Source organism: Natator depressus, chromosome 13 (genome assembly GCF_965152275.1).
Source record: "Natator depressus isolate rNatDep1 chromosome 13, rNatDep2.hap1, whole genome shotgun sequence".
Classification (NCBI taxonomy): Eukaryota; Metazoa; Chordata; order Testudines; family Cheloniidae; genus Natator; species Natator depressus.
In genome coordinates this window covers 4099229-4118321 of record NC_134246.1, presented here as the reverse complement: position 1 = coordinate 4118321, position 19093 = coordinate 4099229, and the positions used below count along the sequence as shown (strand labels likewise).

Sequence of the window (19093 nt, the reverse complement as noted above, 5' to 3'; positions counted from 1 at the left end):
CCCCGCTCCCTTCCCCACAATTGCCGCCCAAATTCTAAGCATCTGAAAGTCATATGTATTTGTCACTGATTCATAGACTCTAAATCCAGAAAGGGCCATTGCGATTATCTTGACCTCTTGCATAGCACAGGCCACAGGGACTTTCCCCAAAATATTTCCTAGAACTGATGATCTTTTAGAAAAACATCCAGTCTTGATTTAAAAATTGTCAGTGATGGAGAATCCATCGCAACACTCGGTCCATTGGCCAGTGGTTAATTACCCTCCAATAAAATGCTTTATTTCCAGTCTGAATTTGCCAAGTTTCAACTTCCAGCCATTATATCATGTTATACAAGTTGACAACTGAAAACACAAGAGTGACAAAAAATTATCAAAGGATTGTTGCAAAAATATCAGAGTATTTAAAATCATATAGCAAAATGACTTCTATTTACTTCCACTTTAGATTCCACTTGGATTCAACGCCCACCTCTTCTAGACACAGTGAAAAACAAAAAGCAATGTACAATACACTCAGGATGTGCAAACTGGTTCATTTTTACTTAGTTTATTTTAGATTTTCCACTGAAGATTTAAAATTGATACAATTGCTTAAATTAGCAAAACATGAATACCCCCAGTCAGAGAGTGAAAATATCAGTGTTTCTCTTTTCCAACTTGATGGAGTTTAAAATCAGTTTGTACGTTCACTTTGAAAGAACATGAATAGTTCTTTCACTCTCCCTGCTACACTTCTGAAAACACAAGTATGAAACCGTACAGACACAACAGGAGTGTGCAAGTGCCTCAGAAGAAACCGAATCATCTTTGGAAGCATGCTCAGTGCAACACTCAGCACTTATAGCATATAGGAAACAGGCTTCTGATTGGCAGGGAAGGCCTAAATGAGCACAAGATGAGTTTGGTCTGTACTACCAGTGATGCACAGTAAAAACTATTGGATTTTTAAAAAGGCTTTCACCACCTTACAGCTCTGAAATCCCTAGCTGCAACAGCTTCTGTAAGTCACCAAAGGAAAACGGTATTCCTGGAAAAGGGGATTCGGGGCACTACTGCTGCTGGGAAATTTTCCAGGACTGAGTAAATATTTGAGAGAAGGCAATTACTAAAAACCTCCTCCAGGCTGTCAAAGTTCAATCTAAAAGGACCATATTGGCACAAGAATCTGCTGATTCAAACACATAAGAAATGCAGATCCCCATTTCGTTACAATTCTAAGGACAATGTTTGCTTCTTTCCCCTCTTGCGGAAAGAGAAGTGGGAAGCGAGGTCTTTGGGGTTTGATGAGTTTTGCCAAGGAGAGGAATGATGCTGCGAGAAGCTGAGATCAAGGGTCCGTAAAGGAATGTGCACCCTGCTTCTTTTTCCAATCTCTTTTTCTGCTGGCTCTTTAACCAGTGCTGACGCAATGTACTTGCCCCTTGTCAGGGAGGTTATGGCAGGAAAAAAACCTGGGCTAAATGCTTCCTCTTGGTAGTAGCTTGGCATTCTGGGCACCTTTTAGCAATCTGGGAAGACAGATGAACAAAACACACAGATTACAAACATTACATTTCCTTTCAAATGTCTGCATAGAGTAGATCTGCAAAGGAGGAAGTCTACAGAATAGCAGTCTCAATACAAACATCAGTCATGCCCACCATTTGCCAGTCCCCAACAATTATAATTATTACAAACATACTCAACATGTAACCATTTAACTGGTTGTGACACAAGAAAGAAAAGGAAAACTCTTCTAATGAAGTAGCAATTCACGTTGAGCAAATAACCAATTTTTCTGTTCATGAGCTGAACCAAAAACAAAACAAAACAAAAACCCCTGAAAAAATTTAGTTCGGCTCAAACTGAAAACTGATGTTTTTTCCCCCCCGCACAGAAACAAAACATTTACCCTGACCTGAAATTTTTTTTTTTTCAGTTTGTTGTTTCAGGTCATTTGAGTGTTTTTCCCTTTTTAATTAGCTAAATTTCTAAATGAAACATCTTTAAAAAATGAGATGTCAAACTGTTTAACTTAAAATGATGAAAACAAAATGTTTTGACTTTTACAGTTGTACCCCCTTTTTTTCAGGCAAAACTATCCACTAAATTTGACCCAAATTTTCCAATAATTTTGAGAACTTTAAGAATGCACTCCTTAGCAAATTAGCCATCAAAAAAATTCTGCCCAATTCTCATAGCAACTCACCCCACAGGAATGGTTTCTGTAAAATCAATTCCAATTGTGCAATTACTAAAATAAAGGGGGGGAAATGCAGAATATGCAACAGCTGTTGCAAAAGCATACAAATATTTGGTCCTTCGAAAAACCAAATGAGATAGTAGCTGAACTTCTTGAGTTCCCACTTCCTCTTGTACAATTCAAGCACAGAATAGGGGAAGTGACCTATTTGAGACACAAGGCAACCCATGATGTTTATGGCCATGGCCAAGTTGTGGTGGCAAGACAAGATGTAACTGTTAGCTAATTGTGGCTATGTGAAATAAGTGGATTTTTAACAGTGGGATAGCTAACGCATGTTAGTTACCTACTGTAAAAAACACCTTTTTTTGGGTCCATGAAGATAAAGCCTGTGAGATGAAAACCTCTCTGCTGTGAAGGTTACAGCCTGTTGGTTTCACTGCTTCTAATGTGAAACAGTTCTAGCCTTTATGAACTTGATCCCGTGGGATTCCTTATTATGTCCCTAGTTAACAGAGCTAGTTTTTTTTCCACACTGAGGGAAGGGTGACCTCCAAAACCTTCTTGCGGACTTTCATCTTTGAACAGAGAGTAACAGCCTAGAATCAAATTTTCCAATTCCTCCTAGGAACTCCGGGATGAAGGCTATTGGCCAAGAAAAAAATGCTTTAAATATTTTAAAAGTGAGATTGTCTGAAGTAAATTTAGTCCTTGTGGAGGCTATATTGACAGCCTTGGAGATTGCTACATACTCAAAGAACAGATGCAGCATGAGCAGTAGCAGTTCAAGGTCTCCCAGTATAGAAGTTAGTCAGTCCTCATAATAGAAGCTAGATTGCAGCAGAGTGGCTTAATGCTCTAGCCTTTTGATTCTGGAAACATGGGTTCAAAGGCTACAAATGGATAGAAGCTTGGCTGTCTCAATCTAATCCCCAGGAGACATCCATTTGTAAGCATGCTTCGATATCCTTAAATGGAAGGCACTGTATACGTGCAAAGTATTATGATAGTCTGCCCATATTACAGGCCCACTGTGCAAGGTAGAACAATGGATAGTTTCTGCTCAGGAATGACATGCACAAATGCTGCAAATCAGGACTGAGGCACACAGAGGTACGTGGAAAGAACTGCGTCTACCTGTTCATTGTATACCAGCACATTTAAGACCATCCATTTCACAAAACATTTAAAGACAAAGCCCTACAGTATACATCATGTGCATGATGCTCAGCTTGCCAAATGGGTCTTGAAAGAATTCACTGGAGATATCTTTCCCAAACTGCTCTTCTTGGTGCATGCCCTCTGGATTGAACATCCTCCTGTGCTGAAAGTTCCAATGATTGACCAGCATTCTTCCCACGCCTTTAAGTGGTCTTACCATAATAATGACTGGGAAAGGATTTAAGATTAGGGTAAAGAGAAGTCATTGTGTGCTGTATGATGGTTTGTTAGTCACTTCCTCATTAAATGTAGTAAGCTTGAACCAATTATTTAGAATGAGTAACTTGTAGTAAAGAAACAAAGTTTAGTCTACAAGTCACCAGTTTGAATCCAGACTAGGTCACTAGTGATCAAATGTTACTACCATCTGATGGCAGTTTGGGGACCCAGAGGAAATAAGTGGTCAGTGGCTGTTCATTTCCTTCTGGTGAGACATCTGTCACAAAACAAATCACCCCTGGGAATGAAGTTGGATCAAGGTTTGAACAAGAATGAGACGCTGCTTCTCCTCCTCCAGGCTCTAGAGAAAGATGGGGAAATTTAGAGACTAACCAATTTATTTGAGCATAAGCTTTCGTGAGCTACAGCTCACTTCATCGGATGCATACTGTGGAAAGTGTAGAAGATCTTATTATATACACACAAAGCATGAAAAAATACCTCCTCCCACCCCACTCTCCTGCTGGTAATAGCTTATCTAAAGTGATCACTCTCCTTACAATGTGTATGATAATCAAGTTGGGCCATTTCCAGCACAAATCCAGGTTTTCTCAACCCCCCCCCCCCACACACACACACAAAAACTCACTCTCCTGCTGGTAATAGCTTATCTAAAGTGACCACTCTCCTTACAATGTGTATGATAATCAAGGTGGGCCATTTCCAACACAAATCCAGGTTTTCTCACCCCCCCCCCCACACAAACTCACTCTCCTGCTTGTAATAGCTTATCCAAAGTGACCACTCTCCTTACATTGTGTATGATAATCAAGGTGGGCCATTTCCAGCACAAATCCAGGGTTTAACAAGAATGTCTGGGGTGGGGGGCGGGGTGGGTAGGAAAAAACAAGGGGAAATAGGCTACCTTGCATAATGACTAAGCCACTCCCAGTCTCTATTCAAGCCTAAGTTAATTGTATCCAATTTGCAAATGAATTCCAATTCAACAGTTTCTCGCTGGAGTCTGGATTTGAAGTTTTTTTGTTGTAAAATAGCGACTTTCATGTCTGTAATCGCGTGACCAGAGAGATTGAAGTGTTCTCCGACTGGTTTATGAATGTTATAATTCTTGACATCTGATTTGTGTCCATTTACTCTTTTATGTAGAGACTGTCCAGTTTGACCAATGTACATGGCAGAGGGGCATTGCTGGCACATGATGGCATATATCACATTGGTGGATGTGCAGGTGAACGAGCCTCTGATAGTGTGGCTGATGTTATTAGGCCCTGTGATGGTGTCCCCTGAATAGATATGTGGGCACAGATGGCAACGGGCTTTGTTGCAAGGATAGGTTCCTGGGTTAGTGGTTCTGTTGTGTGGTATGTGGTTGCTGGTGAGTATTTGCTTCAGGTTGGGGGGCTGTCTGTAGGCAAGGACTGGCCTGTCTACCTCACCCCCCCCCCCCCAGATGTTCTTGTTAAACCCTGGATTTGTGCTGGAAATGGCCCACCTTGATTATCATACACAATGTAAGGAGAGTGGTCACTTTGGATAAGCTATTACCAGCAGGAGAGTGAGTTTGTGTGTGTGGGGGGGGGAGGTGAGAAAACCTGGATTTATGTTGGAAATGGCCCACCTTGATTATCATACACATTGTAAGGAGAGTGGTCACTTTAGATAAGCTATTACCAGCAGGAGAGTGAGTTTGTGTGTGGGGGGGGTTGAGAAAACCTGGATTTGTGCTGGAAATGGCCCAACCTGATTATCATACACATTGTAAGGAGAGTGATCACTTTAGATAAGCTATTACCAGCAGGAGAGTGGGGTGGGAGGAGGTATTTTTTCATGCTTTGTGTGTATATAATAAGATCTTCTACACTTTCCACAGTATGCATCTGATGAAGTGAGCTGTAGCTCACGAAAGCTTATGCTCAAATAAATTGGTTAGTCTCTAAGGTGTCACAAGTACTCCTTTTCTTTTTGCGAATACAGACTAACACGGCTGTTACTCTGAAACATGGGGAAATTTGTTTCCCCTCTCACACCTTTCATGTCCCACAATATTAACACTTGGTTTCCCCCTCTTTACTAGGTGACTGGATGCAGAACAGATCTTTTATCCTGTCTCTTGGGTCAGAGAACCTGCCCCACACCAGGCCTTTCAAAGAATGACAGCTTCCAAAACTGCAAGATACTCAGCTTCTCATGAACCAAACTATACCAGACCCATGCCACAAAGTAAGCCAACACATGGTTGTTCCAGAGCTTTCAACTCTGGCAACAGGCCTGAAACCACTGCAGCTCAGAGCGTGCCTCCCAGCATGGGCCAACAGACTTGTGCTACCTTCACTCAAGCTCACCTGCTTCAAATAGCAGTGTGGATGTTGCGGCATGGGAGGTGGCTTTGGTGAGCCATTCAAGTCCAAGCCCATCCAACCCCCTGGATCTGCACGTAGGGGAGTAGCCAAAACTGCTGCCCAGACGGCAACATCCACACTGCTACTTTTAGCAAGCTAGTGCAAATCTGTCTACCCAGGCTGGAAGGCACATTCCCTGCTGCAGTGCATACATACCCTGGATCACTGGTCACAGGTTCCTGAAGGGAGGAAACGCAGGTGCTCGAAAACCAGTTGGTCCTACAGGATAAGTGGCTGGTATATGCAGGGTAGTGTAGACAGATCCTAGTCTGAGTGGAAGAATCACATTTCCTCCATGAAACAGGGCAAGAGACCCAAGACCTGTGCTGTGCGCATTCAAAGAAACAAGAAGGGGGAGGTCTGCATTCAAAGAAACAAGAAGAGGTTTGCTCCTAATTTGGGTTAGTTAATCCACATTAACTGAATTGGGTTAAAATAGCTATGAAGACACAGCAATTCTACTTTTAACTTGAGTTAGCAGCATGAGTTAAAGCCTATAGGGGAGCCTATGGTTGAACTCAATCTGCTAATGTGAGTTAAAAAAACGAGTTGTCATGTCTTCCCTGCTATTTTAACTAGACTTAACTAATGCAGATAAGTAACCAGAATTAAGAACACCCTTTCCTCCCCTCAGTGAATACATGTCCTCTGGTAACAGAAGTGCAGATAGCACTTCATCCATGACAGGTTGGTTGTAACTACTCTCCATACAACAAGGGTGTGCCATTTCATCTCTACAGGCTGCCGAGAATTATGGCAGAAGGATGGAAGGTTCATTTGCTTGTGAGCCAAGAAAAAACTAAACTAATATTTGGAATTAAGGTATTGTTCAGTCCTAAGAACCATCACCTCATCCTGATGAAAAATACAGTATGGTGCAGTACTGTGGCTCCCCGCCCCCTCAAAAAAAAAAAAAAAAAAAAAAAAACTCCCTAGCCTGACATAACAGCAATTAGGAAAGAGTTTACAAGTGAAAAATCACAGGGAGTCTTTCCTCAGAGGTTCAAGGGAAGGATTCATAAAGGTCTGTAGCAAACAGGAAACAAACTTTTGGATTTTTCAGCTCTTAGGAATCTAGTGATATGATGCTGTTTTGTAATCAGCCTGGGCCTTCAGCAGCAGAGACTAAGAAAGCACATACCAGCAGGTTGCTGGCCTCAACAGCTTTCTCCATTGAGAAGGGCCAGATGAGCAAGCTGTCCAGAAACAGGCAGAGAGGTATTCCTGTTTCTTGGACAGCTGACACTAGGACCTCAGTAAAGATCCATGACAAGGTCAACAAATTGAAAGGAAGGGACTTATACTCAAAGTGTCTCTTATAGTGGCAGAAATGCAGACACTTGTAATGACACACTTCACTCCCGTCTCTGCTCTATCAATGACAGAAATTCTGGGGATGCAGAGCTTTTATGACAGACTTAACAGCCTCCATACTTAAGTTTGACTTTTGGGTGAATAAACTGAGTGTTTTGAGATCCAAGATGGCTTGCATGGCCTTGTCCTATTTTGAACCAAAAAGAAACAATCAAATACACTCCATAAGATTGCTTGTTTGATGGAACTGGTTATATAACTCTAATCTGCAGCCGTCGCAAAATGGCCTTTTGGCCTTCTTGTAATTTCCTGGATTCTTTAATGTTGGGAATATCATGCATTTTGGGGAGAAATTCTATTGAACAGCTGTTCTGAATCGATTCTAGAACCCATTTGTCTGAAGATGTCTTTATTATTAATTTAATCTGGATTTTCCACACTTTGTCAATATATTCCAGGGTCGTCTTCCTGATAAATAGTCCCTATGAATCTAAGAAGACCGGTAGGTACAGAAGGACTGCCCGTTTCTGAATGCCTGCTCATAGTCCCTTCTGTACTGCTTCGTGGATGAGAGGGGAGGGATTTCTCTTTCTTCTCTGATGCCTTTCTGACCAACTTGTCTACAGGTTCTCTGATTAACACTCTCATCCTCACCCCTGAGTACATGGAAGCTGTCAAGCCTTTTCATCCTCTCATCTGCCTTTCGGGGCAGAGCCACAGATCTTATTGGGCTACCGTGCTTGAGTCACTGAAGGCACTGCACAGCACAGGAAGTCTAGGACAGTATCTGTTGTGGAGGATGCTACCAAAGAGATACTTTGCAGTAAAGCTTTCATCTTCTTATCCAGGGGGAAGGCATCCATCTCTGCAAGCCAGGATAACTCTGAAGTAGCAGGATGATGCAGTGATGGCAGGAAGGTTGCCTCATGATTGTGCCTTACAGAAGACACTTCAGGAATGAAATAAAACCGGGCAAAGAAAATGTTTAAAATAAGAGTTAAGATGTATGAAAAATCTCTGTCACAAATTAAGTTCCATAGGTTGCCGCTTGCACCTCTCTGGAGGCAGAAAAAATTGGGGAAGGCTCAGATGGGGTGAGGCTTTATGTCTCAACAAGGACAAAAGGTATGGTATGCCTTCAATCACTGCAGCATAGAGATCATGGAGTCAGAGTGGCAAGGCCCTGAGGGAAGCAGAGGACTTCCAAATCCAGGCCTGTCCATCTGGTTCATTAAACCAAAACAAAATTTACTAAAAGTCTGAGAAAATAACGGAAACTAATAAGCAAAGCCAACCTTTAAGAACTGTTCCCAGCATGTTTTGCAGCAAGTAAAGGTACATAACTGGCATTTAAAAGGCACATCATCCTCAGATTTGCATTTAGAGCACTGGAATCTTCCTAAAAATAGCAGTTGAGAGAGAAGGTGCCGGGGTGGGGAAGGAGGGGGGGAGAGAAAGAGAGAAAAGACACTAAATTCCAGTAACTCTGTTTCGGAAGTTCTTACACATTCATGTTTCCAGTGCATTTTGTAGAAAGCAATAGTTGAAGGTGTGTGCACTGTGTTTTATGAGGCCCCTGTATCTTAGAGGTGCAACTCCTGGCCCTATTACACAGTTTCTTCTGTGTGACCTCACTCAATTTTGCTGTGCCTCAATTCCCCATCTATTAAGCTGGGTAATACTACTGACCTCACAGGGTAGGTGTGAGGATAACTGCATTAGTCCTCAGGGGGCACTCATCCTAGGCCACATAAGTACTTAGACAGAATGGACATAGTTGAACAAGAAAACCCAAATTCGATTTTATTCTATATAGGGTTTTATACCACACTCATCACTGCTGCATCTGAATGCTTAAATACACATGAATAACTGTAGTAATAAAAGATGGCTTCATACTGTTCTAAAAAGGGTAAACATAATTTGGATTTCCTACACATTTTTGACCATTCTCTTCTAGAGTTAGAGGGCAAGATCTCCGCCCAATACATCTGCACCTACCACACTCTGGCTCCATATTGAAGGGCAAGACATGCAAACTGCGTGGGTTGGTAGGTGCTCTTATGCTGCTGGATCCTGTCAATGTGTCTGTCTTTTGAGAGCCAGTTTTCCTGTTCTGATTACTGCAGAAGGATAAAATCTTGCTCTGGGTTTTTCTTGGCATTTCACTCTTGAAAGTAGCTGCACATGAATACATATCAAACAGTATATAATGTGGGGTAATCCAGAATACTAGACATAGCTCTTTGTGAAATTTGACCAGCTGACATTTCCAGGAGGGTTTCATTTAGAAGAATGTGATTTCATTTAGAAAAATGTGATTAACTTTTTTTTCTAAATCACATTATTCCATACCACAAGTTTCTGATACTGTATTAACATACATAAAATTATCACTGAAAAAAATGGAGACCCTTCCAATGGAACAACTCTAATGTGGTAGACTCTACCTAAAGACAGTGGACTTTGCTCACATGGAAGGCTTTTGCCTTAATTTTCCCATGAGTCTAGAAGAATTGTTTTGCAGGTGATTGTCTCATTATTTCCTTGTGTTCATCCACTTGTCTTTCTGTACCCACCTGTTCTCTCTTGTCTGATACTTAGATTGCAAGCTCTTTGGGACTGGGGCTGTTATTGTGTTTTGTGTTTGTACAGCACCTAGCATAATGGGGTCCAGATCCATGTCTGGAGTGCTCCTACGTGCTACCACAATAATAAATAATACGATCTAAATGCCAGAAAAGTGTTCATTCCAAACCTGGTGTGTGGCTGACAGCTTTATCCTGAGTTTCACTGTTTTCTGCTTTGGAACATGAATTCTCCAGATTCAGAGGACTCTTGGGCTCCTGCACTTCCAGTTGCAATTTCTTCTTCTCCTCACTGCAGCTCATTCCAGTCAGGTCTTTACACATCTGTCTGAATTGTTCTTTGTGATGAGGACGTACAAACATGTAGAACCCTGCTCAAAATGTTTTAAAAAGTCACACACACATGAAATGAATGGGTTTAGCATAGATTGTGCATTCCTTTTTGGAAAAGGGGAAAGCTCTATGGAGACTGATTCCCACCATCTCCCCAGCACATCTGAAGGTTTGGGGAATGTCTGATCATTTCTTGAAGGGCGATGCTTAATTTTTTTTCTCACTAGAGGATGAGTATTTGCATTGACAGCAGCATCAGCTTGTCTGAAAATTCTGCTTCTACCCTTGAAAGAGACATTAATTCTGTTCTGCCAATGAGCACTGCAGGGTGTTATAGCAAAGTCAAACAAGATCAGTGCCCAAAAAGGTTGTCTCAAGAAGGAATCCTCTTGGTATGTTTTTCACATTGGGAAAAAAATTAGACCGTGAGTACAGAAATTTTAAAAAGTCCCCACTTTGGGTTATTGCCAGGCTTAGACAATTCCTTTGTGGTGCTTCAATTTGAAACTGGCTTGCTCACTAAAAACACTGATACACCATAGTCAAGAATAGAGACACAAAGTGGTTGAGGTAATATCTTTTATTAGACCAACTTCTGTTGGTGAGAGAGAGAAGCTTTCAAGCTCTCTCACCAACAGAAGTTGGTCCAATAAAAATATACTACTCTCACCCACCTTGTCTCTCTAGTATCCTGGGACTGACACAGCTACAACACTGCATATTCAATAGTGTGACATTCAACAGGAAATTCTGACTCATCACATCATGTGGTTCATTTCCATCTTATTCTTCAGCTGCGACAAACCCACGTCTACAGTTAACAGAGTAGGGTAACCTATTTCCCAACACGTAGAGATCGTGACCCACATTGTGGGATTCTGGATGGGATTCTGCGGGACCCAACAGAGCCACATTTAAGCATTTTCTACTCCTGCTAGCTGCTCTCCATCCTTGAGCTGCCTTGCACATCTAGCATCCACTCCTCCCTGAAGAGAATTGCCCATCAAAGGCACTAGGATGTCCACAAGTCAGTAAGAGGGCAGTAATGAAACATTACAGTAGTGGAATTAGAGATCCCTCTTCAAGGTCGTTAGGCCCAACATGTGTGTGTTTTCCTTTTTCTTTATCTGTCTGAAAATCTGTATTATTTAAACTAAATCAAAATCTAATCTCAACTTTTCAGTGCCAGCAGCCTAGGACATAATGAGAAACTCTACAACAACAAACCAGCACATGTGATGGGCAGGAAGCAAAAAATTTTTTGTAAGGAAATAAATGTCAGTTTCAAGATTCTAAAGGTCTATTATAAATAATGGTAAATAAAGAGTGTTAATCATGACAAAATTCCTTAACTGTGTCCATGTAAAGACGTGAGGGGAAAAAAGTGAGTGTGTCTATCCCTAAAAGCTGAATCACCAGAATCACTTGTTCTAAAGAGCAGCCCTTGCAGATAAAAGGAAAATAATGCAATGAAATCATACAAGTGAAAGAAGCACATCTGGAGGAAGTGTGTATAGTTGTGGAAGTATTAACTCAGTTTTAGGTTTCTTCAGGAACTGAGTGTAATCAGAACAAAAGGAAGCAGTGCCCAATTTTATAACTTCAAAATTATCTGGATTTGGCTAACACTTTTATTCAGGAAGTCCCATTTGCCCAGAGTGCTGAACACAGAGAGAAGAGATGCAATGTGTTCCGTCAGTGCTAATAAGTTCAAAAGAAGGATAGAGTTTGCACACCAATTTATGCCAATTAGTGAGAGTTTAGTGTGTACATCTGGGGTGTATGAGGGACAGGACCACAGCACCTACATCTCTTTCTAAAAACAAAAAAAAATCAATAAAAATACTTGCGTTGCAGGAGGTGAAAGTACTCTGGCTTCTCAGTGGTCAGGGCGGCTATCACCAACACCATAGCATCATAGTCATCGGTCTTCTTATATGCTGATAGTGCTGCACAGAAGCGGCTGTAACTGTTTTTGTCCAAAGCATTTTTCAGATCATTAAGATATGTAGCCCTGACTAGCTCATGATGGTCCTGTCTGAGAGAGCGTGATGCCTCTTCAGGGTCCTCCTTAGGGATATGGGTGTGATTTTCTCCTGAGAGAGAACATACATTATCAACGCTTTGGGAAGCACAAACTAGCATTTTTAAGAGAGACATATAGTTTGGATCCTTGTACCCTGCCTGCATATTCTAGGAATCTGTTAAATCAATGGAAAATTAGCAAAAGCTACAACAGCCACAATGTGTGAGATCAGTACTAAAACAAAGCCTTGTGTTTTCCCTTAGGCAGAAAGTAGCAATCTTCCAAATAGCTGTGCTAATAAACAGTGCTGGCATGCCAAGGAAGCAAGAAAAAAAGCCTAATTCATTTAACAAGCATAGGATTTATCCTCATCCAAGAAACAAAGTGAGAAAAAAATAACATTTGCCAAATAGGAAATCATCACAAAAGGGAATAATTATTTCAAAATTTTAAAAACCACAGCACCATATGCAATAGAGAGTACAAACCTGATCAAGGTCAAAGCAGCTAACACCATTCTTTTAACCACATAATGAAGTGTATTTTGTTGCAGTCCAAAGGAGTGCTCTTTGATTGACAGGCCATTGTGCTGTCTACAGAGATAAAGCTGTGGTTTTTATTTCAGCACAATGCCAATTGACAGTTTCAAGTTTTAAGTGGCCACATGTTGACAAATAACTTTTAAAAACTTTTTTTTTTTTTAAACTGCAGAACAAAAATTGAAATGATCTTTGAAAAGGAAGGGACTCAACTCAGTTTCCTGAAGCGGGAGGGCGTGGAAAGAAGTGAATGTAGCTACAGAGCATGGTGGGAATTTTGTAATCAGTATCTTTTTACATCACTACATATCCTGGAATCATCTGACACCCGCCCTCATAAGGAAACATTCTATTTAGGGGGTAACCTAGATAATAGAGAAATGTAGTAACTCTTTTTTTTTTAATACTGGGGACACGTGTATGAAAACTGGAGTTGTTGTTTATTAATGGTTCTTCTATTCCAACTGCTTGTTTTCCCCAAAGCCTCGGAGCCATCAAACATTCCTATAATGTCACAGTGATCTATGAACTCAAGTGAGACTTAATCAGCAGGAGATAACCATATCATGAAAACAATGATCCTGTTCTCATACAAATGTCCCTAAAAATACAGGAGAGAAGGAAATAGGAACCAAGAAAACTAGAATTGCTTCATAAATTAAATTCTTTTAAAGCTTTCCAAGAAATGTCAGCTGCTCTTTGCAGGAAGATGATTACAAAGTCTTGAACTATTCTTTACTCTTTAAAATGCTGTACAATGTTAACATTTAACAGGTATAGTCACTGATTACTGCTAAGGACCACGTTCAGAGGGCAGTTAAAAAGGAGTTTAGTTTGTATGAGCTAAGCTTACAAGTAGTGATAGGAAGAGTTACCCTATTCATTTCTCCAAGAAATTCCCAGCTGATCTCAGGAATAGCACTTTAATCAGATCTACACTGAGCCACTGACGTTCAGAGATAAATGTTGGAGAAAATAAGGCCAGAGGGATAGGTGCAAAAAACACGACGCAACTACATTAATACATTTACTAATCTGCATTTCTGAAAAATATAAGCCTAACTTTTTGCTCTAGGCACATGCTGTGATGCTGAGGCCCACTTGTGGTTAGTACTCTGTGTCAACAGGTCTGGTCAGGCCTGATGTACTCATCACACCTAGCACACTGTTGTTATAATCTGTATCTAAAAGGTGGCATGTTAGATATCATTGGAAAACTAACAACTCACTGATCATTAAAATTCTTGTCTCATGCATGCACAGGGTATGTATGAAAAGTTATGAATAGGTGCTAGAATTATATTCTTAAAAGGTGTTTGGCAAGCAATGCATAAGCACAGTCTGCTTCAGACAAAGAAAGGTGGATTTATCTCAACATACGTATAAGCAATAAACAGAGCCATCCAACTAACAAGGGGAGGAGACTGCTAAAATGCAAGTTGTTCTTTTCCTGCACACCAGTGGGGGAGAAAGAGCATGGAGCTTCTTTCACCACCAGACTCCAATTTACCTTCCTCACAGCCTGAATAAACTCTACTTTGAGGTATAGCCTTCAAAATAATCTATTTTAAAGGTTTACTGGTCTATAAAGATAGGGGTGGGGAACTGAACTGATAAGCAATTGAATCAACTGATTGTATACAATATTATTATATTATAAAAGTTTATAGAGTGAGGTCTTCTAAAAGCTAATGACACTGATGATTAATGTCATCATGAAACATCTGTATTAACACTATAGGAGGAAATATTGATACTTAAATGATATTATGCTTTAAAGCCTGTGACAAAACAGGGAGAAACAGGTTCTCTTCCAGACAGGAAAAAAGGTATCTACCTATCTTCTATCTAAATTAAGCATGGTGCAATCAAATCAATGGAAGCCCTATTTCCATGCAGGGGGATGGGAAGCCCACAAGAAGGGAAGAACAGCATGAGGTTATCCTGCCTCTTGAAACAAGGTAATTGAACTTTGGAAGACAGAAGAGAAGGTTACTCCGTGTAGTAACGGAGGTTCTTCAAGATGGTTTTTACTGTTGGTGCTCTATTTTAGGTGAATCTACGTGCCTGCACTTGTAATCAGAGGTTTTCAGTAGCAGCACCAGATTGAGGTCTCATAATGGAATGGGGGCTCGTATTACAGGGTAAAGGTTGCGAAGAGCCTTGAGAAAGTGTTTAGTGGTTGGGTGGGAGAAGATGGAGAACCTGTCCTCTTTATGGTGGAATGCCGTGATTGCCTCTCACAGAGAGACCCGATCTGTTAAGTTCCAGTATATAGTCCAGTACCACTGGTAAAGTGGAGAAAGTTGCCATAATTTGTCTATTTCGGTACCATGTATTGAATCCCTTTCATTTGTGTAGGTAAGCAAGTTGAATAATAGGTGGTCTGCTGTTTAAGAGAATGTCCCTTACCTCCTCTGAACAGGTCATTTCACTGTCTCTGAGCCATGGAACAGCCCTGCCTTCAGGTGGAGCCTTGCCGGTGTGAGTGTTGAATGTTGTTTGTTTATTTGAAGACTTAGAGCCATTGTCTTTAGTGCCTCTTCTCAAGTCAATGCTTTGAGTAAGCAATCATCCAAACCGTGGAATATTATGGACCCCTTGTTGGCAGAGGTGGGCAGTCACTACCATAAGAACTTTTGAAAATAACCATGGAGCAGTGGATAATCTGAAAGGAAGTACTTTGTACCAGTAATTATCTTTTCCCAGAACAAATCTGAGAAACCTCCTGCGTGAAGGATGTATCATTATGTGGAAATGTGTGTCCTGGAGGTCGAGGGCCGAGAACCAGCCCCCTTGTTCTAGTACCGGAATTATCGTTGCTAGCGTGACCATCCTGAATTGTAGGGTCTTCACAAACTTGTTGAATCTTAAATCGAGAATGGGCCTCTATCCTCCAGTTTTTTTCTGGGTTAGAAAATAATGGGAGTAGAAACCCTTCCCTCTGTGTTGTGTTGGTACTGGTTCTACTGCACCCAGGTGTATGAGATGGCTTAATTCCTGTTGTAGCAGATGTTCATAAGAAGGGTCCCTGAAGAGGGATGGGGGGGGGGAAGGAGGGTGGATGAGGGGGATGGAGGTAAATTGGATGGAATAACCAGTCTCAATGATTTCTAGTACCCATTTGTTTGACGTGATGATCTGCCAAGCTGGGTGGAATGGGGTCAGTCAGTTTCCAAATGGATGGGTAGTGGTGGACGGTTCCAACACTTGAAAATGTGGGAGGTATCTTGGGTCCTCGACCAAACCCTCAACCCCTGTTGTTTGGAGAGAGGTTGTTGAGACACAGAGGGCTCAGAAGGGAGTGGTCTCCGCCTCTGTGGGCCATACTGACTCTGAAGTTGGGAGTAGGGCGTGAATCTTGTTCTTTGCGCAGGGTAATACTTCTCTTGTTTTAAATTTTGGGAAGGTATATAAATGCCCAAGGATCTGAGGGTACCCCAGGAGTCCTTTCACATATGAAGTGACTCATCTGTCTTGGATGCAAACAGCTTCGGGAATGGAAAATCCTCGATGGCATGTCGTACCACTTTGGGGAACCCAGTGAGGTGGTGCCAGGAAGCTTGTTGCATGATCATGGATGTGACAATGGAACGTGCCACCGTGTCTGCCGAGTCCAGTGAGGCCTCTAAGGCAGTTCGAGCAAGAAGGTGGCCTTCCGAGATGGTTACTTCGAATTGCTCTTTTTTGTCCTTGGGTAGAAAATAAATAAGTTCAGATATTTTTGAATAATTAGTGTAAATATATTTGGCCATCAACGCTTCAGAATTGGTAATCCCAAATTGTAGGGTTGCTGACGAGTAGGCCTTATGTCCAAAAAGTCTAAGCTCTTCCAGTCCATCATACGGGGTGGTTCTGGAGTGATGTTGTCTGCCCCTTTGTTTCACAGCCTCTGCCACCAAAAGTGAAATCTCTGCAAGCGGCATGGAAACTTTTTAAAGACACCATAACAGAGGCTCAACTTAAACGTATACCCCAAATTTAAAAACATAGTAAGAGAAACAAAAAAGAGTCACCGTGGCCAAACAAAAAAGAAGAATTCCTTGAGGGGTTCAACAAGCATGTGGACAGGGGGGATCCAGTGGATATAGTGTACTTAGATTTTCAGAAAGCCTTTGACAAGGTCCCTCACCAAAGCCTCTTAAGCAAAGTAAACTGTCATGGGATAAGAGGGAAGGTCCTCTCATGGATTGGTAACTGGCTAAAAGATAGGAAACAAAGGGAAAGAATAAATGGTCAGTTTTCAGAATGTAGAGAGGTAAATAGTGGTGTCCCCCATGGGTCTGTACTGGGCCTAGTCCTATTCAACATATTCATAAATGATCTGGAAAAAGGGGTAAACAGTGAGGTGGCAAAATTTGCAGATGATACAAAACTACTCAAGATAGCTAAGTCCCAGGCAGACTGCAAAGAGCTACAAAAGGGTCTCTCAAAACTGGGTGACCAGGCAACAAAACAGCAGATGAAATTCAATGTTGATAAACGCAAAGTAATGCACACTGGAAAACATAATCCCAACGATATATATATAAAATGATGGGGTCTAAATTAGCTGTTACCACTCAAGAAAGAGATCTTGGAGTCATTGTGGATAGTTCTCTGAAAACATCCGCTCAATGTGCAGTGGCAGTCAAAAAAGGGAACAGAATGTTGGGAATCATTAAGAAAGGGATAGATAATAAGACAAAAAATATCATATTGCCTCCATATAAATCCATGATATGCCCACATCTTGAATACTGTGCGCCGATGTTGTTGCCCCCTCTCAAAAGAGATATATTGGAATTAGAATAGGTTCAGAAAAGGCCAGCAAAAATTATTAGGGGTATGAATAGTTTCCGTTTGAGGAGAGATAAATAAGACTGGGACTTTTCGACTTGAAAAAGAGAGGACTAAGGGGGGATATGATAGAGGTCTATAAAATCATGACTGATATGGAGAAAGTAAATAAAGAAGTGTTATTTACTCCTTCTCATAACACAAGAACTATGAAATTAATAGGGAGCAGGTTTAAAAACAAACAAAAGGAAGTATTTCTTCACACAACGCACAGTCAACCTGTGGAAGTCTTTGCCAGGGGATGTTGTGAAGACCAAGACTATAACAGGGTTCAAAAAAGAACAAGATAAATTCTTGGAGGACAGGTCCATCAGTAGCTATTAGTCAGACTGGGCAGGGATGGTGTCCTAGCCTCTGTTTGCCAGAAGCTGGGAATGGGAGACAGGGGATGGGTCACTTGATGATTACCTGTTCTGTTCATTCCCTCTGGGGCACCTGGCATTGATAACTGTTGGAAGACAGGATACTGGGCTAGATGGACCTTTGGTCTGACCCAGTATGGCCGTTCTTATGTTCTTAAGGCTGCACTGGTAGAAATGGCACGGGTAGTGGCATCCATGGGTGCCTGTACCAGCCTTGTTCCTTAAAGACTGGTACAGGTCCTGGATGATATTTATGGTGTTCTGGTAGACCTGGTCTAGTAGCTGCATGAATAGGCAAGGAATGATGGGAGGAGTAGATTTCACCTTCATCCTCATCACTAGATAAAGGAGGAGCTGATCTGGGTGGTGCAGTAAGATGGCTCGGTACCGAGGAGTGGAGATTCTGGTTGCGAGGAGACCAGAAGATCTTTGTGGCGGAGAAACAGTTGCAGTACTAACAGCACTGATTCCAGAGAAAGTGTTGGTGGTGGTACTGATGCCTTTCGTGCGCTATGTACTGCAGAGCAGAAGGTGGTACCATCGTCTGTAGTGTTGTCAAGATGCTTGGTGTTCCATGTTTGAGCAGCTCTGATGGTACCGAGGTCAGGATTGTAAGTCTCCTCTTACTGCCTTTTTCTGAGCCAGCCTGCCTAGGTTCTTTTATTTGTGAGATACCCGTGGTACCGGATGGTTCCACGACCTCAGAGGTGAAGGTCTCCGTGCGGTTGGTATCGATGGGAACTATCAAGTCAGGGAACACCGCTTTTTGGCAGATTCTCGAGGAGGGGAAGTCAAAACTCGCTTCTTTGCCGCCTTCTTGGCAGAATGCTCCTTCCCTGGAGAGTGTGGAGAAGACCCTCTGTCAGATGCGACCGTAGGAAACCATTGCCCTGGAGGGGTCTGTGATCCCAGATTGGATGTGTAGCGTAAAACTTCTCCATCACAAGAAGTTTTAGCTGTAAGTCTCTCACCTTCCTGGCACAGGGTTTCAAGTTGTGGCAGTGGGCGCACTTTTGAAGTGTCTTGCCAAGGCAGCAGACACACTGTGAGTGCCCATCAGAGACTGGGAGTGAGGAGCCGCAAGTGAGGCAATGTTTAAAACCCAGG

General features: G+C 41.8%; 1 protein-coding gene across 6 annotated transcripts in view; it reads right to left on the bottom strand.

The window, feature by feature from the left end:
* Positions 1-434: 434 nt before the first annotated feature.
* Positions 435-19093, bottom strand: part of RTEL1 (regulator of telomere elongation helicase 1) — a 119761-nt gene continuing 101102 nt past the window's right edge. For 3 of the 6 annotated variants that reach the window (XM_074970365.1, XM_074970369.1, XM_074970366.1), the window contains 5 exons: positions 12071-12316; positions 10058-10258; positions 9301-9480; positions 8595-8698; positions 437-1511 (listed from right to left, as the gene is read on the bottom strand). In XM_074970365.1, the coding sequence (XP_074826466.1) occupies positions 1437-1511; positions 8595-8698; positions 9301-9480; positions 10058-10258; positions 12071-12316 (806 nt within the window). In that variant the 3' untranslated portion in view covers positions 437-1436. Of the gene's footprint in view, positions 1512-8594; positions 8699-9300; positions 9481-10057; positions 10259-12070; positions 12317-19093 lie in introns of all 6 variants that reach the window. The other 3 variants (XM_074970368.1, XM_074970367.1, XM_074970370.1) reach the window with 3 other exon arrangements.